This window comes from Pagrus pagrus, assembly GCF_965226575.1.
Source record: "Pagrus pagrus genome assembly, chromosome: 13".
Taxonomy (NCBI): domain Eukaryota; kingdom Metazoa; phylum Chordata; class Actinopteri; order Spariformes; family Sparidae; genus Pagrus; species Pagrus pagrus.
Genome location: NC_140197.1, coordinates 14648898 through 14661449, shown reverse-complemented (window position 1 = coordinate 14661449; position 12552 = coordinate 14648898). Strand labels below are relative to the sequence as shown.

Genomic DNA, 12552 nt, shown 5'->3' with positions numbered 1-12552 from the left:
GCGTGGGCATGTAGACCTGTACTGCGCTCACATACTTTACGCTCAGAGTTCCACACATTTCCCACTTTGTTCACTTCAGTTTAAGCTCAGGTTCTGGCTCAGCAGACATCCCCGCAGGCTATTAACAAAGAAGAAGGTCTTAATCCAACGATGAAGTACACAATGCACGATTCAGTTCATATATAGGTGTGGCAAGCAGGTAGTGACAAGTATATTATAAAATCCAGTAGGCCTAAAGACTCATCTCGACTTATGTGGTATAGATAACGTATAGGACTTTATACGGTGGCTAGAGTAGGACGCCATCTAGTGGTAGATAATCATGTTTGTGCTCAGCTGCAGGAAATATCTTTTTCCAGATAAATAATGTGAAGTTGCTGAATCAGCCAGCCACCAAACACAAAGTTAATCCTTGACTATTCTCTGTTCAGTTTGTTCTCGTGTAGCTTCTTCAGACTGCTAGGCTAACTAACCCACAAAACTCAGACCTATACTTTTATACATTTGTCTACTTGCGTTAGATTTGTGTCAATTGTACTTCATTGGTTATCTCTGTAAAAACAAATTGGTTTCAATAGCTTTCTATCCCTTCAGAACAAATAGACTAATAGCGGGTTTCTTTCAGGTGCCGCACACATGTTGCAAAGACAACAAAAACCCACCGAAATGGATCATAAATTGCAAATATTCATTCCAAAAGATCAGCTCTGGCTACTAAATGGCAATCACTTTATGTAAAACAATATAGTAAATGTAGTGGTGGTCTATGGACTTTACTGTTTATAACCAGGCAAGACAATGAATGCACCCAAAAAAAAACCAAAAAAAACCCTCATCAATATATGTGGCACAAAATAACTAAGGCATCTGTAAAATTTACTTTAACAAGTGCTTAAAGTTAGATGGTTGAGCAGACACATGGACAGAGAACAGACATGGACGGTATTTGGTTAATATGCACTGCAGGTTTTATTACAAGTTCCATTAACTACAGGGTAGAGGAAAGAACTGGGGAAAACCCAATTCACATTTACCTACAGCCAAAACCATTTTCATCAGAAAAATGGAAAAAAAAAAAAATACTGGTAAAAAACACTTTAGCATTTAAAAGAAGAGGTTGGAACAATAATTTCAATCACATCAGAAGACAACCGAGTGTAAAATATTCTGCACATCTGTAACAACCACCCTTCTGTGCAGACAGGAAGGGACGATGACGTTGAAAAGCTTCATTTCTTAGCTGGTGTCCATCTGGAAAAAAAAGAAGAATTAAATTAGACGACTACAAAAACACAGCTTGTTTATTGATCACTGGCACTGTATGTATGTATGCATGACAGCCGAACATACCCTGGCATTGTAGGCGTCTAACTGGGCGTCGAGTTCCTCTGCTGATAACTGCTGCTTGCTAGAGCCGCCTCCTCTTCCGCCTCGACCCCTTCCTCTGGCACCACCTGCTCCTCTTCCTCCACGTCCTCTCTGCATGCCTCCAAAGCCGCCACCACGATTTCTGTTCATGCCTCCACCACCTCCTCTGTTCAGACTGAAACGAAAATGCCCATCACACATTGCGTCCACAGTGCTTCCGTGTTGAGTCTCTTGAACAGTAGGCTGCCAGACTCACCCCTGCATAGGTCGCCTCTGTGTGTCAATCTGTGATGTGACGAGCTGTATGTTCATAGGCCGCCCTAAAAGAGACAAAGGCATAATAAATGTAATGTTACCAAATTAATGACCAAACATTGATAAAAAGATCAGAAGTGAACACTTGCACAAATAATTCAAAGCATGATTGATATGATTAGAGTTTGCAACATACCATCAAGTGGGATGCCATTGTACTGTTTCATGGCCTTGAGGGCATCTGCCCTCCTTTCAAAGTGGACATCTGCTGTTCCCAGGCTTCTTCCCGACCGGTCATAATGGACTGCAGCCTTTTTCAGGGTCCCAAATTCAGCAAAAAGTTCCTGGGGACAGAAAAAGAAAAAACCTTAATAGCCATCCCTGTGACACACACCGTTCAACATGCTCAACTAACCAAAAAAACAAAACAAAAAAAACCTTGATATGGTGAAAATTCAAGTACCTGAATGTCTGCATCTGAGACCCCAAAGTCGAGATTGGAGACGAGGAGCTTCCCTCCAGTTTCCACGCCAGCTCCTCCGCCGCCCCCAGCAGCACCATTGAAGCCGCTGAAGCCGTTGTCAAACATGTCGTGCTGCCACTTATCTGGAAGCTGTTTAGGCTGCAACAGACGAAAGAGAACGCACCTGCTGACTTCAGGATCCCCCTGCCTCTGTCAATCACAGAGTCCACACGGCTGGGTGTTGGGGCAAGCAGGGGTTCCACTTCCAACAGGGCCAGGGTGCACAACTCCCCCCAAGAGGGTCCCCAACATTCCCTGCCCACCCCATCACTACAAGCAGGTTTATCAGTTCATACACAGAGGGACATGCACATGACAAACAATTTAACTAAAACAGCAAGGGGATGTGTTGTAAGTCACCTCTGTATACACACAATGCATATATTGTCAAACAATATGAGGTTTAGCAGCATCTATTGTGACTGTAGATTTACTCAAGACTACTAAATCAAAATTGAGCAGTTAACTATCCCAAACCCACCCACAATCTCTGTACTAGCCCCTGTACAACTTGCCCTCCCCAGCTAACTACCAACATTGCCCATTGTTTTCTTGCCATCTGTGCCTCCACCAAACGCTCTCTCCAGATAAGATCCTCGGGTACACAGGGAGTCGCCATCTGAAGCAGTTGCCTCCAGCGTTGCACCATGTTTCCCGGCCCGCCCAAAAGTTCTTTACCAAGCCACGAAATGGGCTTTCATGAAGGGAAAGTGTCCATTAGATGAGGGAGAAGTGGATCGGAAAAACAACTAGGGCCCGCTACCCCCTCTATGCGAGCGTGGATTTATAGCGTCCATTTTGAGACCACGCCATTTTGATTGAGGTTGTGTTAGGCTCGTCTAAATACTCATTCACACACAAGGGGTGATGATAGGCCTTAACTGGAATACTATCAGGGGGGGTTGAAGTCCACTGATCCATCCATAAGTAACAGCCACACTGGTTGAAAAGCCACCAAACAGGCCTTGTTGTGAAACCCGCCAGCCACTCCCGAACAAAAGGCCGCCTGGTCGCTGAACCGGATTACTATGCTCCCAAAAGTGGTGGAAGAAAAAAAAAAAATCACTTGCGGGTGAACTTTCTCGATGAACTGGTTTCCTCTCACCATCATTTTGACACTTGGGGTGGAAAGCTCTCTTATAGACTGGTCGACTAGCTCTAACGTAAGCTGCTGGATTCAAAATGGCGCCGCCAAGGCCTTCGCGATCCAACTTTAGCTAGTTAGCCAATATGGCTAACATTCTCACTCTCTCCAAAGGGACTCTTCTTGGAAAATGATGCAAGACATATGGGTTGTGGGAGAAAGGACACACTATGCATACAACTTCCATTAATGCTTAACCGCAAACCACGAGGCTCTCATTAGAGGGACACTCAGCGGTTATAGCAATCATTTTATTCGCTTGACTAGCAAACTGGCTAGATGGTTAGCTAGCAAGCCTATTGGAGAATAGAAGGATGTTACCCAGGCATTTTCAGGTTTGCCGAAGGTTTTTTCCTTTTTCTGCCCATTCCTCAAATTTTCTCATACCCTGCTGTAAGGCGTTGGTCTGCCTCTACCGCGGTTCAGGTTCTGTCGGTTCCTCATGGGGCCGGATCCGCCGCCTCGGCCTCCAAATCCTCCGCTGCTGCCTCCAAGACGTCCTGCGCCTCCTCCTCGGCCGCCGCCTGAGCCTCCGCGGCCTCGACCTCTTCCTCCCCGGCCTCCACCTCTCTGCTGCCTGTTCTGTTTGATAATGTCGTCTAGAGACATATCCATTTTATCGGCCATTATGTGCCCCAATAGTGCTAAACTTTCAACAAAATATAAAAAAATACACCCTAGCCTCGATTGGTCCCTCTCTTTGTCCTTTCACAGATCAACCCTCTCCGCACCGACGAGAAGACACAATGAGCCGACGCTCGCAGTATGTAGACAACCTGGTTCGGTGCGTACCGGACGTAAACACAACGTCATCACGTAATATGCGTGACAAAGACACAGCAACGCCGTTCTACGGTTTCAAAATGTACTATCAGCACTAATTAGCATGCATGATTGGACCGTGTTCTCCAGGAACTCATATATTTTAAACTTTTGGTTTAATTAGAGCTAAACAATTAGTAGATCAATAGCAGAAAATTTATTTTTTGATAATCATTTAGCTGGTTCCAGCCTCTTGAATGTGAATATTATTTTCTTTTTTTGATCCTTCAATGGCATCATACTAAATATCAATCAACAGACAAAACAAGCAATTTAAATATATAAACTTTGGCTCTAAGTTTTTAACTTAAAATTAACAATCATGAAATATAATCATTGGCTGCAGGTCTAAAATCAGCACAAGCAGGATACAGCATACATTCTCCCAACTATCTGGCTTTATGAAATTCCCACCAGTGTAACGTCAGTGTACATTTTTCTTGGTTTCCTTTCTCCACGTTCCATAAAACATTATTCATGTAGGATCAATACAAGCAGGAGTACTGTAAAAGTCTTTTATTCAACATTTTGTTTCAAGGCTTAGGGGAGGGAAGTTAACCAAGGGCAGCATACTCGGGGAGGTCTCTACTTAGTAAAGTCCATTTTTGAGGGCAAGAAAATTTATAATAAAAATGTTGGCCTTCTACATTGTATTTGGCTTCCAAAACTTGCCCATAAAGTGTGTATCCAATGTGATCCTTACATTACCTCTACAATTTACTGATCCAACTAATTTCCAAAACAAACTGAAAAAAAAAAAGAAGTCAGCCCTTCTCGCATTTTCCTCCAAAGTCATATAAGTAAAGAAAACAGGGTTTGTATTTAAGACTGCAGTCTTCTGTGTCCTGTGGAGAGTGTCAACAGTTTGTACCTCAGCATCAGATGTCAGCAAATTTTGATGACAGTTTGCATCAGTCCCGTCCACATAAAGAATGAACATATGAAGATTTTTATGACTTGCGAAAACATGAACCAAGAGACCGGAGAATTTGTGCTCCCTGGAATCCCACTTCTTTTCTTCTTAGTCAATTGTTGAGAATAAAGAAAGAGACAGGGGTTGTTATGGTCCAGAGTTTGGAAATGAGATTGGCATTCTGTGCTAAGGGCCAACAGGGCTGACTTTCTGGCTGATGGAGGAAAAGTTCTTGAGGATAATGGGTGGAAAAAAGCGACTCGACCATCATGGGAAAGACTAGGACTTCTTGGAGTCCTGTGTGTTGCGTTTCTTGAGGTCACTCAGGTCCACTGGTGTGAAAGCTGCAAGAGAAGACAGAAACAAGTTGTTAACTGGCCTCTGATTAATTTAATCCTCAAATAAAATCCAGCTCACTAGTGAGGTACACTGTAACTTACAATGTAGGTTAGGATTTGGGTTCTTCTCCACATACTCCTGTGGTCCACGGTCATTACGTTCACTATTTTGTGTTGATCTGATGTCTCTAAGCACACACTGCCAGGCTGTGAAAGAGTAAAAGACAACATGCTTTTATTACAATTAAAAACTCTTCATCCTACCCTGCACACTCGTTAGCAATGGCCTGACAAGACAGGCTGAAGGTAAATAAGCTCAACGAAGGTGAGACAGTCCCAATATCAATACATCTGAGTTTACTTGCATGTGGAAACTTGTAGACTAATTCTTAAACACTTTTCAAAGTAAGGCCTTCAATGCCTGTTCTTGTACTGAACAAATGAATGCCTTGGTCAGACTACATGACTTTCTCGTCATTGGGAGTCTTGCAGTCTGCACACTTCATGAATGATCAGCGACAGGGGGTCACACATTACAAGACCACACACGCGAAAGGTGACACAGGAGTTTAGCAGTCCAAATTTGAGCGCAGATTTGCATAAAAAACAAGTAAGAAAAAGTAAATAATTTGGTGAGAGATAGATTAGGATTGTGGGCAGCAAGGATTATTTTCACACTGAAAACGTCAGCAAGGAAAACACATTTACAAATACTGAAAAGCTTGTGTCTCTTTACACGACAGAAACTGTAGGCTGTTACTGTGCGCACTCCAGACAAATATATTCATGACAAGACAGGATTCAAAGAGCTACTGCGGATGACAGCAGAGAAGAAGAGGAAGGAGGCAGAAAGAAAGGAGAGGCTGTTCTCATTGGCTGTAGCCTGTAACCCAGGCACTCAGACTTACATTATTGACACTAGACTGCTCAAGACTTAAAGGTTTCCTGTGCAACCCCTGTTTTTGACCTCTAGTAGCTCTATGGGGCATGTTTGTGGGTGGGTCCCTGTTTTTTTTTTGTTTATCTCGTGGACACACATGCAAGTGCCTGCATGGCACATAGTTCTGCTATTGGTTTCAGTTTATTCCATTACTCTACAGTGGCGGTAACTTGCCAAGATGCAAATGCTGTCTTTTTTTCTTTAAAGGAAGGAACTGCTTTCGACATGTTTGCCAGACCTCAAGAATACACACAATGAGTTTTAGGGAGTAACATAATTTTGTTTTGTTTGGAAGAAAACTCCACAGGGCACCTTTGAAATCCACACAATAAACAAGGTGTGGTTCCCTTAATTTTCCAAACAATAGTGTGGCCTCTGGTGTTGTGAAGGGGGAAAGCTGACCAGCAGGCTTAAAGCAGTAATACCATTGTTGTTTTACAAGTCGTGTTCTGACATTCGAGTGTATACACAACCTGTTTTCCTTCTGTAAAATATGTTTATCTTATTAAATCAGAGTCCATTATGATCCAATGTTCTGTTTAGTATTACCTACAACATAAATTAATGTAAAAGATGCACACATTCATGTTATTGAATTTAACAGGTATTCTACTGATGATGGCACAAAGTACCAAAAGGCTTCTGTTCAGTTTATGGCATCAACCGCTCTACTGATAACAGAAGTATATCTCTTAATGTCGATTTAAGAGATATACGCTGCAGTTACATGTGCCAATTTAACTGGCATGAGAATGAAAAATAAACAATATGCTCCAGAAGCCCACCACAGTCAGATTTGTTTATCTGGTCTGCATTAAGCGTTTTGTGCCTGAACATACTACTTTTGTGGTTGTGGAACAGGAGAGGGCGAGTCATCCACAACAGACGTATCAATAATCATCCACTGAAATGAAGCAGGAAAGAAAGTGCAGAATTTCTGAAAATGAATTTCATACATTCAAATATAAAAAATCTACACAGGTCAAAGTTTGTTTTCCTGTTGCTGTTCCTGCAAATGTCAACAGCCTACAGGAAATAAGTCCATTATTCTGATCATCATAAAGGAAACATGCTTCAATTACTTTGAAAGAAAATTCAAGACCTCAGTGTGAGAAAGGGTACTTACTATCATGTATAAAGCGCACATTTTCTTCATGTGCTGGGGTGAAAAGCTCCCCACTGTTAGTAGGGGATCGGGGGCTTGAAGTCCGCTTGTAACTATTCACCATCCTGGTAGCAGATGAGCTTAACAAACATGAGAACAGTAACATTAGCAGCAGAAACAGACATCCACAGATCTTTTAACTTAATTGTTTACTGTAAACTAAACTTCACACATTAAAAAAAAAACACGTCTGCCTCTAAAGCCCAAAGCAGTACGTAAAATTACAAATAATGAATTGTAAATATCACTATTAACACTGACTCATTTGTGCTTGTGTGCCACAACTTGTTACAGACCTGGTCATTCTGTTTGCAGTCTGTACTCGCTCCTCGCTCCTCTATGGTGAGTGGATTTGAAGAATACAAAGGTTCAGAAGTCCTCAGCTGAATTCTAGCAATTACAACAACCACTTGATCTAAGAAGTCAGTTTCTAAATGACATTACACGAAACTACATTTACACCAAAGTGATCTATTGGAAACAGTAAACTAGTGTCACTGCTGGTTAGACCACACAGTTCATTTCGCTAGCTACTTATTAGTCACTTACAATTAACCGACTAGTTCTGATGTAAAGTAACATTAGTAACAATACGAGTGTTGTTAACTCATATTTGGAAGCGTTAATTAACATCTATATCGCTAAGGTACGTCGTGCGTCTGGAATACATGAACAAATATTGACGTTAGCTAGCCAAGAGGCTTTTGTTTACGTTTTTACTTCAGCAGTGTTAGCAGCAAGCTACAGAGCCAAACACAGTAAGTTAGCCACTGCTCAGATTTCCGTGAATAAAAATATGTATTGTCTATACAATCATTCTGCTTTTTCGGATTCGTATCCCCCTATAGCCGAGACCCGAGGGACAGCTAACTACAAATTTGCTGACACAATAATTTCGGCTAACTTTAGCTAGCTAGCTGCCTCGCTAGCTGGTGATTTGCATTGTCTTGTCGTAACGTTAGCTTAAACCAGCTAATATTTTGCCGGCGTTACTGGTCCCAGATAATATTTACAAAGACACACGGTGCAGTTATTAAAAAATGTAAAAATGTCCAGTAAAGGACACAGTGTTAAGTTATTCAACAAACCTTTTTGTGGCCCTTCCTTTCAATTTCTTTATTCAGAGACTGTACGCCGTCAGACCTGGCTAAAACGTTGCCAATGCCAACCAATCATTTCCGGTAAAAGACACGGAAGTGAAAGAGCTCTCAGGCTCTCATCCACAACACAGGAAATATTACACTGCTTTACATAATAACAACAACAACCTTAACAATAATAATAATAATAATAATAATAATAATAATAATAATCACCACACACATACTGTTGCAATGTAACTAAGTACATTTACTCAAGTACTGTAGGCTATTTTTGTACAATTTAGGCTACTAGTTTGAGGGCTACTTTTACTTTATTACATTTTAGAGGCAAGTATTCTACTTTTACTCCACTACATTTATTTGATTACTTTAGTTACTTGTTATTTTGCAGATGGTATAATACAATAAGTAATCAATATTCAGCCAGCCAGATAATTGGTCAACCAGTAGTATACAGTATATACACACGTAAATATATGTAGAATGTTTTGTTTGAATGTTCTTTTCATACCTAATTGCCAGGAAATTACTTTTTATACTTAAGTACCTTTAATATCAGATACTTCAGTAGGCAACTATTCGTATGGATGACTTTCACTTTTGCCAAAGTAATATCTTTACACACACACATTGATTTACATTGTCTTGTTTTCCCCTACTCTCATATTACTTCTTTCCAAAATCTCTCCTTTAATGAAAATACAACATTACAGTTATGTTTTTTGTTATTCCATATATTCCTTATTTATTCCACGTTTGTCTGGAAACAATCCATCAGGATGTCTTTTGTAACCATTTTCATTCCAGTTTATCTGGCCTGCTATCACAATTTGCTCTGCAGGTTGCCACGCAGGTATAAAAACCTTTGTACATAGTGATATTGCACTAAATAAAGAGGATGGCTGAAAAGCTACATCTTGAAGTGATGGTGGTCTCCAGTTCTTGTCACACACAAAATACAAAAGAAACTCAGTCATATTTATAAAAAGTCTCTTTATTTATGAAAACGTACAAAAATAATTATTGAAGAGAAAAGTATAAGACTTTCATTGCTGACATTCGTATTTCTACTACAGAAAACAGCAGCGATACATCAGGGGATAAAACTGCAGCATTAGAAGAGTTTGTAGAGGATAAAGTCGATATTTTGACCAATAGAGTATCAGATATTTACAATGGCTGATCCTCCTGCCCAGCAGTGAAGATATGTAACTGTATCAGGTCATTTTCTTCAGAAATGAACTGTGCGCACAAGCAAAGATGACTTTTTGATTCAGGGACACACTGTTGGTATTGCGTTACATAGGTCGAGAGTGAAGACAGGGAGACATCTGCTGATTGCGCTATGAAAAAAACACAATGCACAAAATAAAGTAAAACAAAATTAGATTAAAACAACCAAAAAGATAAATACAGCTGGATGGAGTACTGCTTTAAAGCTGTTATTAAAAAAATAATAATCTCATATCAACTTGTGCTGCGCTCTTGTAAGTGACCATCAGAACCACCATCCTGCTTTACAGGATCAGTGGGATGACGTTATCTCTTCTTCCAACTTGCTACAAGTTTCTTTGATACTGTACACTTTTACATATGTTTTCTCTTCCTCTCCAAGTGTCTGCTCGGCTTTCTTTCTTTCTTTCTCTCCTGGGTCCATTCGGTGCTCAATCACACACAGCCTGCCTCAAACAGTTTGGCCAGCTCTTTGTAGTCTGGGTCGATGAGGTCTGCAGGCTTCTCTCCACTTTCATTCTCTGCCTCTGTGCTGGCTCCCATCGCCAGCAGATACCTGAAGAATGAAGCAGAGCATCGTTATACAGAAGTTCTCGGATATAAAGAACAATGGTGCAGTTTATCAATACTGCGACCAATCTTTTTATTTATTCATTTTAATTTTCTACCGTTTCAGAGAACTGCCAAAATTCAGCGGTATTCGTTAAACTACATGTATTGTACATTCATTAAACACAAAATATCTATATTTTGACATTTTCCCCTGTTTTAATCTCTTTATGCTCACTGCTGAATACCATGTTTGTGTATTGTGTTGGTTGGTTATGTCACAGTTTCACGTTTCAGTATTCAGAGCCAAACTACCAGTGTCAAATCCAGATACACTTCACTGCAATAAGTTAATATGTGCATGCAGCATAGCAAAATTTCAGTTTCACGTGCCTCTATCTGTGCTGTATCAAAATTAAAGATGTGCTTTGTAGGAATAAGGTTTATTTTCCGTGCTGACGAAGCAAGTAGAGTCAAGTCAAGACCTAAAGCTTAAAAAGTCATGTGTCACCTGGCAATTTCTGGGTAGCCGTCGCTGCAGGCCATGTGAAGTGGCGTCCAGCCGTCTTCGTCCCTCTGATGAACATCGGCGCCATATTTCACCAGCAGCTTCACCACCTCCAGGTTTCCTGTCAGCACAGCTTCATGCAGTGCCGCCATACCTGCACACAAGACTCCGTCACTCCTCTGCTGCAGCACTGACATTAGGCCTATTTCTTATTCTCCTTCATTTCAAAGTAAACACTGGAGACTTTGCTCACCTGAGTGGAAGAGTGTATCCACGCGCACCTTCCTCGCCCTCATGAACCGACCAATTTGCTCCATATCCCCCCGCCTTACTATATCCTGGAAGATGATGTCATTGGGGAAGTGCACAGTCCTCTTTGCGGGTGTGACAGGGATCACGGGCGCAGGACGCTCCTGTGCCTGCGTGCGCTGTGTCGAACTGTACCGTGAGCCCTTGCTGTACGAAGGGACGTACGTTGACGCGGCCTTGTAGGTGGACGTGAGACGCGATGGTGTGTAGTGTGTCGTGCTGTACTGCGTAGGCGTGTACTTTGTCGTGGAGGTGTATGAGGATGTGTAGTGCGTTGGTGTGTAGTGTGAGGGGGTGTAATAGGACGGTGTGTGGTACGTTGGTGTGTACTGTGAGCTGCGCGTGTACGTTGACACTGGCACATGGTAGTTGTACTTCATCCCTGCGGTGGCTGCCAGTCTGCCTCCCCCTTTGCCGTGAGCCGGGGAGGAGGGAAGTGAGAAATCCAAGAGAGAGAACACACCAATCCAAACAAAGAGCAGTATCCTTTGCTCTGGGTCGTTTCACCCTCCTCCTCGCTTGCTTATTATCCTTTTAGTTTCCAGCTGGGGTTGTCTCCTGCTGTGGCTGTAGAGTACAAACACTTCAATCCTTCTTTTAGCTTGTACGCTCCTTTTTCTCGCGCCCGCTGAGAGTCTCTCCCATCTGAGTTTGGAATTATTTTTCACACTGTGTGTTTGCTGTTGCACAGAACCGTTGTCTGATGGGGCAAGCGGGGAGAGGAGCCCTATATACCCTCTGTCGGGCTATTTTGGGGCCTAAGATCCAGTGACTTCAGCCTAGAAATGAGTGGCCCTTGTGCGGCCACTCCCCCAGTGCAGTCACATGCCCTCTGACACGGCACCCACCCCCAGATCATAAAAAATGTTGACAACCAAAATGTTCCCTTTGAGTCTGACTTGAGACGCATCTTCCCACATAAACATCTAAACAGCAATGATTATTATCACAGTTGCATTTGGCCGGAATGTGTAGAAGACTTGGAGCTTAGTTATTTTGCTATTTTGAGCTTTTCTAAGCAGTTATACATGTCAGTTTTCTGTGCGTGACGTTATTTTGGTGCTATTAATGGAAAAGATTTATGGCGGGACACATAAACAACAGCAAACAGCAATGGCACATGATTTCCTTTTGGCATGTGTTGTTGATTTGTTTCTGCATACGTCATTCCTGATGTTGCAATAATGTCTTAATAAAGACGTAAGGAGTTGATTTCAAAAACACGCACTCTTTTAAGAAGGATCGTCACTGACTGAGTTTAAACAAACTAAACAAACAAACTCTCTTTGTTTTCACGACTCCATAAACTGAATAAACAAACTGACCTTAAAGGAAAACACAATTTCATACTGTTTTACTTTGTTTATATGTGGCGGACCCTG

The 12552-nt window shown here is 41.7% G+C and overlaps 3 protein-coding genes across 5 annotated transcripts; all 3 read right to left on the bottom strand.

The window, feature by feature from the left end:
• Positions 1-945: 945 nt before the first annotated feature.
• alyref (Aly/REF export factor) lies at positions 946-4044 on the bottom strand. Of its 2 annotated transcripts, none has more exons than XM_084372254.1 (6): positions 3678-4044; positions 2087-2245; positions 1820-1967; positions 1625-1688; positions 1351-1543; positions 946-1251 (listed from the first exon to the last, which is right to left on the bottom strand). In XM_084372254.1, exons 1-6 carry the CDS (start codon positions 3915-3917, stop codon positions 1237-1239), a joined length of 819 nt encoding a protein of 272 aa, XP_084228380.1. In that variant the 5' UTR covers positions 3918-4044; the 3' UTR covers positions 946-1236. The 2 variants fall into 2 exon arrangements, with proteins under 2 accessions (XP_084228380.1, XP_084228381.1); XM_084372255.1 differs by lacking the exon at positions 3678-4044 and adding an exon at positions 2703-3654.
• A 569-nt stretch (positions 4045-4613) lies between these two features.
• On the bottom strand, positions 4614-8650 carry mcrip1 (MAPK regulated corepressor interacting protein 1). Of its 2 annotated transcripts, none has more exons than XM_084372395.1 (5): positions 8557-8650; positions 7765-7858; positions 7430-7548; positions 5466-5570; positions 4614-5369 (listed from the first exon to the last, which is right to left on the bottom strand). In XM_084372395.1, the coding sequence occupies exons 2-5, from the start codon at positions 7770-7772 to the stop codon at positions 5305-5307; spliced, it is 297 nt and encodes a 98-aa protein (XP_084228521.1). In that variant the 5' UTR covers positions 7773-7858; positions 8557-8650; the 3' UTR covers positions 4614-5304. The 2 variants fall into 2 exon arrangements, with proteins under 2 accessions (XP_084228521.1, XP_084228522.1); XM_084372396.1 differs by having other exon boundaries at positions 7765-7805.
• An 894-nt stretch (positions 8651-9544) lies between these two features.
• On the bottom strand, positions 9545-11860 carry ppp1r27a (protein phosphatase 1, regulatory subunit 27a). The gene is made up of 3 exons (XM_084370570.1): positions 11115-11860; positions 10865-11015; positions 9545-10360 (listed from the first exon to the last, which is right to left on the bottom strand). The coding sequence occupies exons 1-3, from the start codon at positions 11548-11550 to the stop codon at positions 10240-10242; spliced, it is 708 nt and encodes a 235-aa protein (XP_084226696.1). The 5' UTR covers positions 11551-11860; the 3' UTR covers positions 9545-10239.
• Between the last annotated feature and the right edge of the window lie 692 nt (positions 11861-12552).

Coding starts and splice junctions, on each gene's coding strand:
- mcrip1 (XM_084372395.1), bottom strand. Junction 5,571..7,429: donor TGTGCGCTTTATACATGATA/GTAAGTACCCTT, acceptor ACTCTTTCACAG/CCTGGCAGTGTGTGCTTAGA. Junction 5,370..5,465: donor CCCAAATCCTAACCTACATT/GTAAGTTACAGT, acceptor CTTCTCTTGCAG/CTTTCACACCAGTGGACCTG.
- alyref (XM_084372254.1), bottom strand. CDS start 3,917: ATGGCCGATAAAATGGATATGTCTCTAGACGACATTATCAAACAGAAC. Junction 1,968..2,086: donor TCTCAGATGCAGACATTCAG/GTACTTGAATTT, acceptor TTCTGTCCCCAG/GAACTTTTTGCTGAATTTGG. Junction 1,544..1,624: donor CAGAGGCGACCTATGCAGGG/GTGAGTCTGGCA, acceptor TTTTCGTTTCAG/TCTGAACAGAGGAGGTGGTG.
- ppp1r27a (XM_084370570.1), bottom strand. CDS start 11,550: ATGAAGTACAACTACCATGTGCCAGTGTCAACGTACACGCGCAGCTCA. Junction 11,016..11,114: donor GGATACACTCTTCCACTCAG/GTGAGCAAAGTC, acceptor TCTTGTGTGCAG/GTATGGCGGCACTGCATGAA. Junction 10,361..10,864: donor GGCTACCCAGAAATTGCCAG/GTGACACATGAC, acceptor TTCATTCTTCAG/GTATCTGCTGGCGATGGGAG.